Source organism: Anomaloglossus baeobatrachus, chromosome 4, assembly GCF_048569485.1.
Source record: "Anomaloglossus baeobatrachus isolate aAnoBae1 chromosome 4, aAnoBae1.hap1, whole genome shotgun sequence".
Classification (NCBI taxonomy): Eukaryota; Metazoa; Chordata; class Amphibia; order Anura; family Aromobatidae; genus Anomaloglossus; species Anomaloglossus baeobatrachus.
In genome coordinates, this window is record NC_134356.1 from 419514945 (window position 1) to 419533622 (window position 18678).

The 18678-nt window shown below is 51.4% G+C and overlaps 1 protein-coding gene across 2 annotated transcripts in view; it reads right to left on the reverse strand.

Annotated features, from left to right (window-relative positions):
- Positions 1–18678, reverse strand: part of TNPO3 (transportin 3) — a 110964-nt gene that overhangs the window by 21209 nt on the left and 71077 nt on the right. The window contains exons 10-19 of one of the 2 annotated variants that reach the window (XM_075345392.1): positions 13535–13626; positions 13141–13280; positions 12707–12898; positions 12337–12428; positions 8902–8966; positions 8679–8739; positions 7926–8066; positions 4071–4187; positions 3891–3985; positions 3494–3650 (exon numbers count right to left, since the gene is read on the reverse strand). In XM_075345392.1, the coding sequence (XP_075201507.1) occupies positions 3494–3650; positions 3891–3985; positions 4071–4187; positions 7926–8066; positions 8679–8739; positions 8902–8966; positions 12337–12428; positions 12707–12898; positions 13141–13280; positions 13535–13626 (1152 nt within the window). Of the gene's footprint in view, positions 1–3493; positions 3651–3890; positions 3986–4070; positions 4188–7925; positions 8067–8678; positions 8740–8901; positions 8979–12336; positions 12429–12706; positions 12899–13140; positions 13281–13534; positions 13627–18678 lie in introns of both variants that reach the window. The other variant, XM_075345391.1, reaches the window with a different exon arrangement.

Sequence of the window (18678 nt, forward strand, 5' to 3'; positions counted from 1 at the left end):
AGCGTTGGTGCTCTGGAGCAACCGGTACGTGGAGATAAGCATCTTCGATATCAATCGATGCAAGGAAATCTCCTGGGGACATTGAGGCGATGACGGAGCGGAGGGATTCCATCCGGAACCACCTGGTCTTTACGTGTTTGTTGAGCAGTTACGGGTCCAGGACAGGACGGAAAGACCCGTCCTTCTTTGTAACCACAAACAGGTTGGTGGAAAAAACCTTGACCCTGTTGCTGAAGAGGAACAGGGACCACCACTCCTTCTGCCCTCAGAGTGCCCAGCGCCTGCAGAAGAGCCTTGGCTCGCTCGGGAGGCGGGGATGACCTGAAGAATCGAGTCGGGGGACGAGAGGCGAGCTCTAACTTGTAACCGTGAGACAGAATGTCTCTCGCCCAACGGTCTTTTACCCTTGGCAGCCAGGTGTCGCAAAAGCGGGAGAGCCTGCCACCGACCGAGGATGCGGATTGAGGAGACCGAAAGCCATGAAGAAGCCGCTTTGGTAGCGGCACCTCCGGTGGTCTTTCAGGACGTGACTTAGACCGCCATGAATCGGAGTGCCCTTGATCTTTCTGAGGCCTTTTGGACGAGAATTGGGACCTGCCCGCGCCCCGAAAGGACCGAAACCTCGACTGCCCCTTCCTCTGTTGGGGTATGTTCGGTTTGGGCTGGGGTAAGGATGTATCCTTTCCCTTGGATTGTTTGACGATTTCATCCAAACGTTCGCCAAACAATCGGTCGCCAGAAATTGGCAAACTGGTTAAGCGCTTTTTTGGAAGCAGAATCTGCCTTCCATTTCCGTAGCCACAAGGCCCTGTGGAGTACCACCGAATTGGCGGATGCAACCGCCGTACGGCTCGCAGAGACCAGGACAGCATTAATAGCGTAAGACGCAAATGCCGACGTCTGTGTGGCTGCGTCAATTTGCGCTTGACCTGCTGATAGCTTGTAGCACCCATACGGCTGCAAATGCTGGGGCAAAAGAAGCGCCGATAGCTTCATAGCTGGATTTCAACCAGAGCTCCATCTGCCTGTGAGTGGCATCTTTGAGTGAAGCCCCATCTTCCACTGCAAGTATGGATCTAGCCGCCAGGCTAGGATCCACCTTGGGACACTGAGTCCAACCTTTGACCACGTCAGGGGAACAGGATAACGTGTATCCTTAAGGCGCTTAGGAAAAAAAAAACGCTTATCAGGACAGGCACGGTGATTCTGGACTGCCTCTCTGAAATCAGAGTGGTCCAGAAACATGCTCTGTGTACGCTTGGGAAACCTGAAACGGAATTTCTCCTGCTGAGAAGCTGACTCCTCCACTGGAGGAACTGAGGGAGAAATATCCAGCATTTGATTGATGGACGCAATAAGATCGTTCAATATGGCGTCCCCGTCAGGCGTATCAAGATTGAGAGCGGCCTCAGGATCAGAATCCTGATCAACTGTCTCCGCTTCATCAACCAGAGGTTCCACCGCTGAGACCCTGACCAATATGAAGATGTCGAGGGGATTTCCCAGCGAGCTCGCTTAGTCGGTCAGGGGCTGGGGTCTGTATCAGAGACCTCACTCTGGGATCTATGAGACACCCCGGGGGGACCTTGCTGGTCCAACTGAGGGGGGCCAGGGAGCAATGATTCAACAGTGCCCCTGTGCTGAGATACCGGTCTGGATTGCTCAGTGGATCCTGCCGGTAGCGGGGTCGTACATGCGGCGCAGGCAGCATAGTAAGCCTGTGTTTGGCACTCCTGCCTTTTATGGGCGCCATGCTGTTGTCTTCCCTGAGCAACACAATATATATATCCAGAATCAACTGTGCACCATAAAGTGTAAAGTATATCTTATAAACATATAATTTAAAATTACACTCCTGCAGAAATGTGGCTAGCACCACAGATGCTGCATGCCCCCCGCTTAAAGCGGTTGTGAGGCCACCAGGGTCCCTGCCTGGGTCTGTCAGAATTTGTCCCCCTCTGCAGCGTTCAAGGAGCTGACAGGAATGTCCTGAGGAGAGGAGGGAGCCGTGGGCGTGACCCAGGAAGTGCGGGAGCTGGTGCCTGCACTGTGCACAGTGAGGGGAGTGGAGTATGCAAAGCATGCTCCAGCCCTCAGTGCTGCTCGTCCTGTGCAGCGTCCCGCCCTTCCCCTGCTTGTCAGGGCTGTGGGCGGGAGGAAGAAAGACTAGGCCGCAAAAAGCCGGGGACTCGAGTAATAAATGCGGCCGCCGTAAAAGCGCGGCCGCGTGGAAGTCCCTGGCGCACTACAAGTCCCAGCCGCGCCTCAGTGTTAAACATGGCGGCGGCGGTCAGCGCGGTAGTCTCCCTACATAAACACACTCAGCGATGCTGAGTGTGTAATGGCACATTAACCCGGTCAGCGCCGCGGTCCCCGGTGCACTAGCACACCCAGCAATGCTGGAGTGTTGCTGTGCTCGGTCCCCACGGGGACACAGAGTACCTCCAAGTAGCAGGGCCATGTCCCTGAACGATACCCGGCTCCTATCCATCAGGCTCCCAGGAGTTGTGGATGAAGCCCGGTCTCAGTGCCTGGAGACCGATAGGATCCCACTTCCACCAGAGCCCTGAGGGGGATGGGGAAGGAAAACAGCATGTGGGCTCCAGCCTCCGTACCCGCAATGGATACCTCAACCTTACAACACCGCCGACAAGAGTGGGGTGACAAGGGAGCATGCTGTGGGCCCTATATGGGCCCACTTTTCTTCCATCCGACATAGTCAGCAGCTGCTGCTGACCAATCTGTGGAGCTGTGCGTGCATGTCTGACCTCCTTCGCACAAAGCAAAAAACTGAGGAGCCCGTGGGAGCACGGGGGGTGTATAGGCAGAAGGGGAGGGGCTTAACACTTTTAAGTGTAATACTTTGTGCGGCCTCCGGAGGCATAGCCTATACACCCAATTGTCTGGGTCTCCCAATAGAGCGACAAAGAAAATAAGAATGCTACGTGTTTCGGAAAATGGCACAAAACGTGCGCCACTTTTATTGGACAAACTTGTGAATTTTTTTTAACCCCTTAGATACAAAGTAAACCTATACATGTTTGGTGTCTACAAACTCGCACTGACCTCAGGCATCATACCCACACATCAGTTTTACCATATAGTGAACACCGTGAATAAAACATCCCAAAAACTATTGTGCCATCACACTTTTTTGCAATTTTACCACATTTGGAATTTTTTTGCTGTTTTCCAGTACACCATATGGTAAAACGTATGGTTTCATTTAAAAGTACAACTTGTCCCGCAAAAAACAAGCCCTCATATGGCAAGATTGATGGAAAAATAAAAAAGTTACGGCTCTCGGAAGAAGGGGAGCAAAAAACAAAAACGCAAAAACGGAAAGTACCCGGGGGCTGAAGGGGTTAAAGCAGTTAAAACTAAATATGCCACCACCTAGCCATTTTAGTGCTAAGCACTAGGTCTTTAACACTAATCAACTCTCAGGCATCTCTGCTTACAGAAAGCATCCAGCACATAGTAGTAGACTTACATCATTGGACACCCCAGTGTGGATAAGATCACGGAGAAACTTCATGACACTACAATTGGCATCTCGATGGTCTAGTGTTGTGGCGGCGATGGCCCACTGCAAAACATGCACCAGCACCTGACTACGCAGCAGGACAACAGGACACCGCTGGATGAACCTAAGGGAGCGCAAACACAAGATGACATGATGAATGCAAACAACTGGAAAGTGGATACTGCACACACAAAAATTAAGAAAGCCCAATCCCCGGAGTGATGCACATAATACATTCATTTGCAATCAGATAGGAAGCAAATGGTAACTTTGGCAAAATAGGATGGAATGTGGTAAAATGTCAAAAATTATTGAACCGTATGTGGCAAAGAAATATGCCCTCAACTAGTCCTACATACATTACCTTGTTAAGAGGCGGAACATGTCATCTACTGTATCTGGGTGATTACGGAGCCCATTTGGATGCTCAAGTAGTTGAAAGGTGGGAACACATAGGGCCTGGTATTAAAAATAAGGAAAATTGTTACATGGAAGTAGGTTGTGCAGAAGAGCAGCTCTTTATATTCTCTGAGAAGAGACTTACCTGCAGCATATCGAGAAGGCCTTGCTGACAGCCTTCCTCCATGCCATACTCATCCACCAGAATGCTGCCCAGGTACAGGAAGCATGAGTGTTGGTGCATCTGGTACACATCTACCATCTAGTGAGGAAGCACAGAGGTAATGTAGTGCAGCTTTAAGATGCATACAAATGTTTTATATGAAGGGATGAAGGCAATTATAGACAACTAGAAGGTGGCCCGATTCTACGCATCGGGTATTCTAGAATTTACGTATTGTGCAGTTCATGTATGATTTTTGATATATATATATATATATATATATATATAGATGTTGTTGTGTGTAGTTACCAAGTGTATGTGTAGGGCGCTGTACATGTTCTGGGTGTGGCGGGGGTGAGAGCGGTGTTATATGTGTGTTGCGTGTGTTGCGTTGTTTATGGAGCGCTGTGTGTCTGTAGCGTTGTGTGTGTGTGTGTTGTGCGGTTTGTGTGTGTGTGGTGTGTTTTGGGGGGAGGTATGTTTTGAGCAATGTGTGTGTTGTGCGGTATGTGCGTATATTTGTGTGTGCAGCGCTGTCTGTGTGTGTGGGTGTCTGTGTAGGGCGTTGTTTGTGGTTCCCAGTGTGTGTGTGTGTGTGTGTTGTGCAGTGCGCGTGTGTGTGTGTGTGTGTTGGGGGGAGGTGTGCACCTCCCATCGTGCTCCATCCCCCATGCTGCGCACCCCCCATCGTGCTCCATCCCCCATGCAGCGCACCCCCCATCGTGCTGCATCCCCCATGCTGCGCACTCCCCATCGTGCTGCATCCCCCATGCTGCGCACTCCCAAACGTGCTCCATCCGCCATGCTGCGCACTCCCAAACGTGCTCCATCCGCCATGCTGCGCACTCCCAAACGTGCTCCATCCGCCATGCTGCGCACTCCCAAACGTGCTCCATCCGCCATGCTGCGCACTCCCAAACGTGCTCCATCCGCCATGCTGCGCACTCCCCATCGTGCTCCATCCGCCATGCTGCGCACTCACAAACGTGGTCCATCCGCCATGCTGCGCACTCCCAATCGTGCGCCATCCTCCATGCTGCGCACCCCCCATCGTGCTCCATCCGCCATGCTGCGCACCCCCCATCGTGCTCCATCCGCCATGCTGCGCACCCCCCATCGTGCTCCATCCGCCATGCTGCGCACTCCCAAACGTGCTCCACCCGCCATGCTGCGCACTCCCCATCGTGCTCCATCCCCCATGCTGCACCAGCATCAGCCTCTCTGCCCGCAGCATCAGCCTCTCTGCCCGCAGCATCAGCCTCTCTGCCCGCAGCATCAGCCTCTCTGCCCGCAGCATCAGCCTCTCTGCCCGCAGCATCAGCCTCTCTGCCCGCAGCATCAGCCTCTCTGCCCGCAGCATCAGCCTCTCTGCCCGCAGCATCAGCCTCTCTGCCCGCAGCATCAGCCTCTCTGCCCGCAGCATCAGCCTCTCTGCCCGCAGCATCAGCCTCTCTGCCCGCAGCATCAGCCTCTCTGCCCGCAGCATCAGCCTCTCTGCCCGCAGCATCAGCCTCTCTGCCCGCAGCATCAGCCTCTCTGCCCGCAGCATCAGCCTCTCTGCCCGCAGCATCAGCCTCTCTGCCCGCAGCATCAGCCTCTCTGCCCGCAGCATCAGCCTCTCTGCCCGCAGCATCAGCCTCTCTGCCCGCAGCATCAGCCTCTCTGCCCGCAGCATCAGCCTCTCTGCCCGCAGCATCAGCCTCTCTGCCCGCAGCATCAGCCTCTCTGCCCGCAGCATCAGCCTCTCTGCCCGCAGCATCAGCCTCTCTGCCCGCAGCATCAGCCTCTCTGCCCGCAGCATCAGCCTCTCTCCTCCCAGCATCAGCCTCTCTCCTCCCAGCATCAGCCTTTTCTGTCCCTAGCATCAGCCTCTCTCCTCCCAGCCTACCCCAGCCTCAGCCTCCCTCAGCATCAGCCTCTCTTCTCTCAGCCTCCCCCTCCCAGCCTTCCCCAGGATCAGCCTCTCTCATCCCAGCATCAGCCTCTCCTCTCTGTCCCCAGCATCAGCCTCTCTCCTCCCAGCCTCCCCCAGCATCAGCCTCTCTCCTTCCAGCCTCCCCCAGCATCAGCCTCTCTCCTTCCAGCCTCCCCCAGCATCAGCCTCCCTCTCCCAGCCTTCCCCAGGATCAGCCTCTCTCCTCCCAGCCTCCGTCCTCCCAGCCTCCCCCAGCATCACCCTCTCTCCTTCCAGCCTCCCCCAGCATCAGCCTCCCTCTCCCAGCCTTCCCCAGGATCAGCCTCTCTCCTCCCAGCCTCCGTCCTCCCAGCCTTCCCCAGCATCAGCTTTCCTCTCCCAGCCTCCCTCAGCATCAGCCTTCCCCAGCATCAGTCTCTCTCCTCCCAGCCTCAGCCTCTCTCCTTCCAGCCTCCCCCAGCATCAGCCTCTCTCCTTCCAGCCTCCCTCAGCATCAGCCTTCCCCTCCCAGTCTCCCCCTCCCAGTCTCCCCCAGCATCAGCCTCCCACTCCCAGCCTTCCCCAAGATCAGCCTCTCTGCTCCCAGCCTCCTCCAGCACGCCGTGCTCCTCTGCCAACACTCACACACACCCGATCGCATACACTCACACACACAACCGATCGCATACACTCACACACACAACCGATCGCATACACTCACACACACCCGATCGCATACACTCACACACACCCGATCGCATACACTCACACACACAGACACTGACGAAATCGCACATACGCGCTGATACTCACAACATCCGGAGATACCACATGCTTCTGGCCATGTGATCCTCCGTCAGGTCCTGGAAGGTCACAGCAGCACAGTATCGAGGCCGAGAAGCAAGCGATATCGCCGGATGCTGTGAGTGTGTGGATGCGATGTGTGTGTGAGAGTGAGTGTGATCTGATGTGTGTGTATGTGTGTGTGGGTGCTGTTATGTGTGTGCGTGTGGATCTTCTGCTGCTGCAGGACCTTGATGTGCTGGTAACTATGCTACCATGGTTACCAGCACATCCCGTCCCCCACTCGCACGGGAGCCCACACCAGCAAGGCCAGCAATGCGAGGGTAAGTGTTGGCGGCCGTGACCGTGTCAGTTCGGGGAATGCGGGTGGGGGGGGGGGGGGTGGACAGAGCTAACGTCCATTGTGTGAGGGGGGCGGGGCGTGGCCGAGTTGCCAATGCCTGCAGGGTGCCGGGGCGAGAGGCCAATCTGTGGGGGGGGGCAGAGCCTGGGCGAGCGGCTGGCCAATCCGTGTGGGGGCGCAGCCTGGGCGAGCGGCCAATCGGTGTGGGGGGGCGGGGCCATGGCGAGTCCAGCAGCCAATCAGCTTTGTGTCACCGTAAGGACACAATGTCACCGGAAGGACACAATTTTGAAGCATGACAGACAGACAGACAGAATAAGGCAATTATATATATATAGATAACAAAATGTACAAACATAGGTTCAACACCATAATTCATTATTTGTAAGAAAAATACAATAAGTAATAGCAAACGTGTGCACTGGTGATCAGCGCTGTTATCTTTCTGGTTAAAAAATTATTTTTTATGTCATAAGGACAGAATCAGTAGAGGATCATTAGTTTAGACCCCCCAGTATTCTCTAAAGGCAAGAAACCCCCGTATCCTCTTGTGAACGCTGTCAGCTTGTAGCTCAGAGATCTCATACATTGCTGGCAAAATAGGTATAGGAATAAAAAGGACTTTAATTGCCCAGTCCCAGTGTTTACCTAGTGATCTGTGAGCTACATAAAAAAAAGCACAAAACAAAAGTACCAGAGGCCTGTCATCGTTCACACCGGTGGGGGTCTACTCTAGCATATAGCTCAGTGGATATACTCCAGTATTCTAATATGGCTGCTGTATATTGAACAATACCTGAGTTACAAGAGGCTGCAAGAGAGCAGCCGATCCTTTCCCGACACATCGAACAGCAAAACGTAGACATCGGCAACACCGCTCCACAATGCGATTGTCCGCCCGATGCTTGTTCAACGTTTCTGACATCACCGGCCATATCTGGAAATAAAATAACTATGTAGTAAACACAGAAGGCACCTAATACATAGGGTAGGCCCGACTCGAATATAGGTGCAATGCCGCACACCCAAAATGCAATGTGTAAAAATGGTGCCAGCCCCATTATGACATGTCAAGTAGGCAAAATGTACAAAAAAATTAGATGATCTCTTTATTAATTGGTGTAATACGCATGGATTACGCTCCTCTCCCTCTCGTGCCAATCCTCGGCTCATTTTTCTGGGTAACACCATAGATGGGTTCCATGATCTTTATTGCTATTGTATACATCTCACTCGTTTGGTCATCTTTATATTGCGTATTACTTTATTCTGCATCTTTCTGTGATCTATGGATAATTATGTGTGCTCTATAGCTTGGTGTATATGCCATTTATAGGTTTCTGGCTATGGATTCAAGTGTATTTTATGGTATCTTGATGATATATTTATGGTATCTTAGTATATATTTTTTGTATAATATGGCTTGTGCCTTTTTACACATCACTGTGTCCTACTTAGGATGTAAATACTCTGCGGCACCAGAAGACTAGCCTGGATGAGTTGACAACAGGTCTATGCAGAAAATACCAGGTCTCCTTTTGGTACTTACTTCCTGGATCACTTTTTGACATGGATGTGTCTGCCCATTTTCCACTGTGGGAGCAGTATGCCTTTAAAAAAAAAAAAAAAAAGTTAATGTTTTAGCATTAATTTCAATATAAAAAACTTTTTCTTCTTTATTTTTAACCTCTATGTTACACATCAAAATATGAGCTTGTGAAATTAAACAACCAATTAAATGAATGAGAAGTAAATGTTTATGAGAAACCTACCTAAAGATGACGGCCAGTCTATCCAGAAACAGGGTCGGGTCAGAGGATATACCATTGTTAGGATCCTGTGAGATAAGCTGAGTAAAATGAGCAGAAAATCAGAAAATGCACACTATACACACGCACTCACATTCAGGCTCAAGCATGCACGCACACACGCACCCAGGCTCAAGCATCCACGCACACAGGCTCAAGCATCCACGCACACAGGCTCAAGCATCCACGCACACAGGCTCAAGCATCCACGCACACAGGCTCAAGCATCCACGCACACAGGCTCAAGCATCCACGTACCCAGGCTCAAGCATCCACGCACCCAGGCTCAAGCATCCACGCACCCAGGCTCAAGCATCCACGCACCCAGGCACACAGGCTCAAGCATCCACGCACACAGGCTAAAGCATCCACACACAAACACACAGGCTCAAGCATCCACGCACACAAGCACACAGGCTCAAGTATGCAAGCACGCACACAGCTTCAAGCATGCACACAGGCTCAAGCATCCACGTACCCACACACACAGGCTCAAGCATCCACGCACACAGGCACACAGGCTCAAGCATCCACACACAAACACACAGGCTCAAGCATGCACGCACACAGGCACAAGCATCCACGCACACAGGCTCAAGCATCCACGCACACAGGCTCAAGCATCCACGCACACACGCACCCAGGCTCAAGCATGCACGCACACAAGCTCAAGCATCCACGCACACAAGCACACAGGCTCAAGCATCCACTTACCCACGCACCCAGGCTCAAGCATGCACGCACACAGGCTCAAGCATCCACGCACACAAGCACACAGGCTCAAGCATGCAAACACGCACACAGGCTCAAGCATCCACGTACCCACGCACACAGGCTCAAGCATCCACTTACCCACGCACCCAGGCTCAAGCATGCACGCACCCAGGCTCAAGCATGCACGCACCCAGGCTCAAGCACCAACGCACGCACAGGCTCAAGCATGCACGCACAGGCTCAAGCATGCACGCACAGGCTCAAGCATGCACGCAAACACGCACACAGGCTCAAGCACACACACAGGCTCAAGCATGCATGCGCACACACACACACACACACACACACACACACACAGGTTCAAGCATGCATGCACGCACACAGGATCAAGCATGCACGCACACACACAGGCTCAAGCATGCACGCATACACAGGCTCAAGCATGCACGCACAGGTTCAAGCATGCACGCACACAGGTTCAAGCATGCACGCACACAGGTTCAAGCATGCACGCACACAGGCTCAAGCATCCACGCAAACACGCACACAGGCTCAAGCACGCACACACACACGTTCAAGCATGCATGCACGCACAGGTTCAAGCATGCACGCACACACACAGGTTCAAGCATGCACGCACACACACACACAGGTTCAAGCATGCACGCACACACACAGGTTCAAGCATGCACGCACACACAGGTTCAAGCATGCACGCACGCACACACACACACAGGCTCAAGCATGTACGCACACACAGGTTCAAGCATGCACGCACCCAGGCTCAAGCATCCACACACCCACGCACACAGGCTCAAGCATCCACGCGTGCACACACAGGCTCAAGTGCGCGCGCGCGCACACGCACGCACCCTCAAGCACGCACGCACGCACGCAGGCTTAAGCACGCACGCACGCACGCAGGCTCAAGCATGCACGCACACAGGCTCAAGCATGCACGCACACAGGCTCAAGCATGCACGCGCGCACACACAGATTCAAGCATGCACGCACACACACACAGGTTCAAGCATGCACGCACAGGTTCAAGCTTGCACGCACAGGTTCAAGCATGCACGCGCACACACACACAGGCTCAAGCATGCATGCACCCAGGCTCAAGCATCTACGCATCCACGCACCCAGGCTCAAGCATCCACGCACACACAGGCTCAAGCATCCACGCATACACAGGCTCAAGCATCCACGCACACACACAGGCTCGCACACGCTCAAGCACGCACGCACCCTCAAGCACGCACGCACACAGGCTCAAGCAAGCAAGCACGCACGCTCAAGCATGCACGCGCACACACACAGATTTAAGCATGCACGCACGCACACACACACACACACACACAGGTTCAAGCATGCACGCACAGGTTCAAGCATGCACGCACAGGTTCAAGCATGCACGCACAGGTTCAAGCATGCACGCACAGGTTCAAGCATGCGCGCACGCACACACACACACAGGCTCAAGCATGCGCGCACACACACACACAGGCTCCAGCATGCGCGCACACACACACACACACAGGCTCAAGTATCTACGCACACACGAACCCAGGCTCAAGCATCCACACACACAGGCTCAAGCATCCACGCACACACAGGCTCAAGCATCCACGCACACACAGGCTCAAGCATCCACGCACACACAGGCTCAAGCATCCACGCACACACAGGCTCAAGCATCCACGCACACACAGGCTCAAGCATCCACGCACGCACCCAGGCTCAAGCATCCACGCACGCACCCAGGCTCAAGCATCCACGCACGCACCCAGGCTCAAGCATCCACGCACCCAGGCTCAAGCACGCACCCAGGCTCAAGCACGCACCCAGGCTCAAGCACGCACCCAGGCTCAAGCACGCACCCAGGCTCAAGCACGCACCCAGGCTCAAGCACGCACACGGGCTCAAGCACGCACACGGGCTCAAGCACGCACACGGGCTCAAGCACGCACACAGGCTCAAGCACGCACGCACACGGGTTCAAGCAAGCACGCACGCACACAGGCTCAAGCACACACGCACGCACACAGGCTCAAGCATGCACGCGCACACAGGTTCAAGCATGCACGCACACACAGGTTTAAGCATGCACGCTCAAGCATACACACACACGCATGCACGCACAGGTTCAAGCATGCACGTGCGCACACAGGTTCAAGCATGCACGTGCGCACACAGGTTCACGCATGCACGTGCGCACACAGGCTCAAGCATGCACGTGCGCACACAGGCTCAAGCATGCACGTGCACACACAGGCTCAAGCATGCACAGGCTCAAGCATGCACGGGCGCACACAGGTAAAGCATGCACAGGCTCAAGCATGCACGGGCGCACACAGGCTCAAGCATGCACACAGACGCTCAAACACGCACACACACAGGCTAAAACACATGCGCACGAACGCAAGCACACAGGCGCACGCTCGCTCAAGTGCACACACACAGATGGCTGCACGCACGCACAAAAACATCTGAATTACACGCAATCTCAATGACTATGAAAATTACTTTCATTCCCTTGATATCACTTTTGACCTGCACATATAACTACCAATATTTTGACAGCTTTGCTAGTTAAATATGAACCTGTCAATCATTTCATCTGAATATACACATGAGGATGAAAGCCAATTATAAAAAATAGAGAACATAGAATTACTTTCTCACCTTTTTAAGAGATTCAACCTGGACAGAACACAGCTCACTCAGGCACTCCGAGATCTTATCCAGAGGCAGACGTGTCAGGACCAATGCTGTGCCTACAAAGGGGTAGTGAGATAGACATGGGTGTGATAATGGAAATACTATTATGTCCTGCTATACATTATGCAATGTTCCATTAAGAAATCGATCAGCTTTTTAGGGGGCTTACTAGAAGGGAAATCATACAGATCACATATTGATAACTTATCCGTACAATAATTATATTATATTTTGAATTATTGATATATAAAATAACATATGACTGAAATACACATGGCAATATTGATGAAACATGGGTGATTATTAATACGCTCGTGCACATTTGTCAGCTCACCTTTTAGGAGTCCCACAGATGCCTCAGGTGGTAGAGTAAAGGAGTCCAATGATTTTGCAATCCCTAGAAGTCCACTAAAGTGCTGTGCCATGTGGTCTCTACACACAGAGCAAATATTCTGGATGGCTTTGGCAGAGGGGGAAGCCAAGGTAGGCTGACATAAGCCTTTCATTAGGTAAGTTAACACAGGATCTATGAAGGAAAAGGTTTCAGACATGGGAACAATTAGCTTGTTGAAAAATGATGCAACAATAAAACCTGTAGAAGAAGTCAAGTAATAGACATGGATATGTAATATAGGGTGTGCAGGTGCATATCAAATCCCCCAAAACTGTTCCAATGTATATGCATCGACTCGTATACAGATCATATGCTATTATACAAACACTGCTAAAACAATTGAAAAACAAAGTAAAAGGGGTCGAAATGCTCACCAAGAAACTGAGGGTTTCTGTCCACTACTTCGCTCATTTCCCCTACCAGCTCAATGCTTGTATACCGCACAGCAACATGCACAGACTCAGGGAGCCGGACCACTCCTTCTAACACCTCCATTAAAGTGGGATTTTTCTCCCTAAAATAACAATAATGAAATTAAATGGTGAGGCATAAAGTAAGCCGACACATAGGAGATCTCACGGGAAAAATGCAAATGCTAGATTTTTTTATTTTATTTTTTTTTTTTTAAATAGCCAGCATGGCAAGATGATACATCCATGACCCCCGCTATGGGTGCTTGTGATTTTCATCCTGCACCACACGGTAATATTGGACATTAGCCAGCTTGTTTCTCTTTCTATTTTTGGGCAAATGTCTTGGAATACTTACGGGTCTATACTTTTGGCAATGGAAGCCATGATGAACAACACGGCCTCTGTGACTTCCCATGGCGGATTACTGTCTTTCAAGGTAGAATACAGCTAAAGAAAGAGAAGGAAAACTATTTCAATCACTATATTACCAGTGTGCTCACCCAGAAAGCACAATCTCACCGGTCTCCTACAACTCATGTTCATGAAGAGGTGCCATATGGGTAATGTCACGAACAGCCGGGGGGTAGGAAGTGGAAGTTACAGCCCCCCTTTCCACCACCCGACAGACCGAGCACGTGACGTGCTCTCTAGCGCCCCTCTTATAGTCAGGCCAATTATGGAATTGCCCGAGAATAAGCAAGGAGGCCGCTATTCTACTATGCCGATGATTGAAGGGTTGCCCGGTGAGAGTAAGGTATATGCCGTCCACAGAGGTCGGGGGAATATATATCTAAACCTCCCCCAGATCTCACTGGTTGCCCCACAATGATCCTTGGCATAAACTCGCTACCACCAATCGTTTACGATAACTATTACGCCGAGCACACAGACATGGAATTCAGGATCGAGATAACAGAACAGCCCAAGATTAAATTATATATTTTAAATTGGCCTAAGGCACACTAGAAACTACAATATGGAATTTACAGAATATAATATATATATATATATTCTGGATCTTCCCCCACGTGCCACACACGAGACCACCAGAAGAAGAACACCCAAAAGTGTCCGTACTGTGTTTATCAAACTGGATACAATCCATGTCCCCTCCTACCTAGTGACCTCACAGGGGAGTACTGCCCCACCCCGGTACTGGGTCTGAAACAATATCCCAAAGTGATTATTGGCCATAACTTTCCCTGGGAATGTCGTAGGCGGACGACAATGCTTTCATATTTACAGTTATGATTTTATCTTCACGATGATAGGACACATGATTAGTCTGCTGGTACTCCACTGGCCAATATCAAGTTTGGGATACCTACAGAGGTCCCACACCTATAAAAAATATGTGCTAGAATCGTCAGGATGTCTGGATGCGATATTTCTGCTTGAAATGTTTATAGGAAGCACGGCTCATGAGATGAAGGGAATTTTGTTACTTACCGTAAATTCCTTTTCTTCTAGCTCCAATTGGGAGACCCAGACGATTGGGTGTATAGCTACTGCCTCCGGAGGCCACACAAAGCATTACACTAAAAAGTGTAAGGCCCCTCCCCTTCTGGCTATACACCCCCCGTGGGATCACGGGCTGCTCAGTTTTAGTGCTAAAGCAAGAAGGAGGAAAGCCAATAACTGGTTTAAACAAATTCAATCCGAAGTAACATCGGAGAACTGAAACCGTTCAACATGAACAACATGTGTACCCGAAAAAAACAAAAATCCCGAAGGAAACAGGGCGGGTGCTGGGTCTCCCAATTGGAGCTAGAAGAAAAGGAATTTACGGTAAGTAACAAAATTCCCTTCTTCTTCGGCGCTCCATTGGGAGACCCAGACGATTGGGACGTCCAAAAGCAGTCCCTGGGTGGGTAAATTAATACCTCAAGTTAGAGCTGCAAAACAGCCCTCCCCTACGAGGAGGAAACCGCCGCCTGCAGGACTCTTCTACCTAGGCTGGCGTCCGCCGAAGCGTAGGTATGCACCTGATAATGTTTGGTGAAAGTGTGCAGACTCGACCAGGTAGCTGCCTGGCACACCTGTTGAGCCGTAGCCTGGTGTCGTAATGCCCAGGACGCACCCACGGCTCTGGTAGAATGGGCCTTCAGCCCTGATGGAACCGGAAGCCCAGCAGAACGGTAGGCTTCAAGAATTGGTTCCTTGATCCATCGAGCCAGGGTGGATTTGGAAGCCTGCGATCCTTTGCGCTTACCAGCGACAAGGACAAAGAGTGCATCCGAGCGGCGCAGGGGCGCCGTGCGGGAAATGTAGATTCTGAGTGCTCTCACCAGATCCAACAAATGCAAATCCTTTTCATACCGATGAACTGGATGAGGACAAAAGGAAGGTAAGGAGATATCCTGATTGAGATGAAAAGAGGATACCACCTTAGGGAGAAACTCCTGAATCGGGCGCAGCACTACCTTGTCCTGGTGAAAAACCAGGAAGGGAGCTTTGGATGACAGCGCTGCCAGCTCGGATACCCTCCGAAGAGACGTGACTGCTACCAGAAAGGCCACTTTCTGTGAGAGTCTAGAAAGTGAAACATCCTTCAGAGGCTCGAAGGGCGGCTTCTGGAGAGCAACTAGTACCCTGTTCAGATCCCATGGATCTAACGGCCGTTTGTACGGAGGGACGATGTGACAAACCCCCTGCAGGAACGTGCGTACCTGAGGAAGTCGTGCTAGACGCTTTTGAAAAAATACCGATAGCGCTGAGACTTGCCCTTTAAGGGAGCCGAGCGATAAGCCTTTTTCCAAACCAGATTGCAGGAAGGAAAGAAAAGTAGGCAATGCAAATGGCCAGGGGGACACTCCCTGTGCCGAGCACCAGGATAAGAAAATCTTCCACGTTCTGTGGTAGATCTTAGCAGACGTGGGCTTCCTAGCCTGTCTCATGGTGGCCACGACCCCTTGAGATAATCCTGAAGATGCTCCTTGTCCCTGACGGTACCCAGCTCCGTATCCAGCAGGATCTCCGGGTCTGTGGATGGAGCCCGGCCTCAGAGCCTGGAGGCCGGTAAGATCCCACTTCACCAGAGCCCTCAGGGGGATGGGGAAGGAAAGCAGCATGTGGGCTCCAGCCTCCGTACCCGCAATGGGTACCTCAACCTTAAACACCGCCAACAAGAGTGGGGTGAGAAGGGAGCATGCTGGGGGCCCTTTAGCATGGGCCCTCTTTTCTTCCATCCGATATAGTCAGCAGCTACTGCTGACTAAACAGTGGAGCTATGCGTGGATGTCTGACCTCCTTCGCACAAAGCTTGAAAACTGAGCAGCCCGTGATCCCACGGGGGGTGTATAGCCAGAAGGGGAGGGGCCTTACACTTTTTAGTGTAATGCTTTGTGTGGCCTCCGGAGGCAGTAGCTATACACCCAATCGTCTGGGTCTCCCAATGGAGCGCCGAAGAAATTAAACATTTATTCCTGGTGCCTGTCTGTCTCAGGTGTACAGGATGCCTCTAATTAGTTTGTCACTTCTTCTGCAGCGTCACAGAGGGGGGGGTCTTCCTTCCCTTTAAGCCCCCGTCACATTTAACGACTTACAAGCGATCCCGAAAACGATGCGCCCTGATAAGGATCGCTGGTAAGTCGCTGGTGAGATGTCATACAGTCAGACCTTACCAACGACTCAGTAACGATCAGGTCACAGTAGCGACCTGTATAACGATCTCTGCTGACATTGGGACCCTGTCACACAGTGTCAAACATAGCGATGCGTCTCTCCCAGCAGGACATCGCCTTTGAAGAAAATGATCCAGGACATTCAGCAACGACCGGCGACCTCACAGCAGGGGCTAGGTTGTTGCTGGATGTCACACACAGCGACATCGCTAACAAGATCGCTGCTGCGTCACGAAAACCGTGACTCAGCAGAGATGTCGCTTAGTGAGACGTGGCCTTTACTGTTCTCAAGGACTAACCAGCTCATCTAATTTCCAGATCATAGGAGTTTGCCTTGTGTCACACCACTGCTAACAGACAATTTCCTCAAGTTAATTAGCATACTGATTGAAGCCTACTTAGGCCTTATGTACCTTGACAAAATGGCGGCTATAGGAATATGGCTTAATAGCTCAGAATATATCCCTAGTTCCTCACAGGTAACAAATGCCTTGTGTTCTGCCTTCGGCATCTAATGTGTTTCCTTTTAGGGTTGTACCTTGGCTGCCAGGGTTGTACCTCGGCTGACAGGGTTGTACCTCGGCTGACAGGGTTGTAGCTCGGCTGACAGGGTTGTACCTCGGCTGACAGGGTTGTAGCTTGGCTCCCTCTTGTGACCAAAACTTTAGTAGCACCAGCCTTGTATTTGAGGTTTCCCTTTTCCTCCTCCTTGTGGTGCTTTCTGGGTAGGAAGCCTCATTTCCTGTTGGTTCACAAGCTGAAGGCAATCTCCATTTTTATCTCCCTTGTGAAAGCATCGCTGGTAAGGAGATCTACGTTTGTTGTCATCTGAAGCTCAGGACTTTCACTATGTTTAATTAGCTGCATCAAGCTAGAATTAAGCTGTTTGTACATTTTGTATGTATATTATCACATTTCTGTATGAATGTATCCTATTATATTATATACATGCTGATTGTACGCATCTTGTGGTTTTAGTTTCAACGATCCAAAACATCTGCAGACTTCCTTCAAGCAACAGTCTCTTCATTGGGCTTAGTGGATAAAGGTTTATCTGTCTGTTAATCTATACACACCCCAGGGTCCATGTAGGGAGGACAAAACACCTTGGTAACTTATTCCTGAGGCACTTAACCGTCCTCTCAAAGTAAAGAAGGGAATTTTGTTTACTTACCGTAAATTCCTTTTCTTCTAGCTCCAATTGGGAGACCCAGACAATTGGGTGTATAGCTACTGCCTCCGGAGGCCGCACAAAGTACTACACTTAAAAGTGTAAGGCCCCTCCCCTTCTGGCTATACACCCCCCCGTGGGAGCACGGGTCCCTCAGTTTTAGTGCAAAAGCAAGAAGGAGGAAAGCCAATAACTGTTTCAAAAACAATTCAATCCGATAAACAATATCGGAGAACGTAACTTATCAACATGAACAACATGTGCACCCGAAAAACAAATACCCTCAGAAAAAACAGGGCGGGTGCTGGGTCTCCCAATTGGAGCTAGAAGAAAAGGAATTTACGGTAAGTAAACAAAATTCCCTTCTTCTTTTTCGCTCCTAATTGGGAGACCCAGACAATTGGGACGTCCAAAAGCAGTCCCTGGGTGGGTAAAAGAATACCTCGCGATCGGGCTGTCAGGCAGCCCTTTCTTACAGGTGGGCCACCGCCGCCTGCAGGACTTGTCTACCTAGGCTGGCATCCGCCGAAGCGTAGGTATGCACCTGATAATGCTTGGTGAAAGTGTGCAGACTCGACCAGGTAGCCGCCTGGCACACCTGCTGAGCCGTAGCCTGATGCCGTAATGCCCAGGACGCACCCACGGCTCTGGTAGAATGGGCCTTCAGTCCAGAAGGAGTCGGAAGCCCAGCAGAACGGTAGGCGT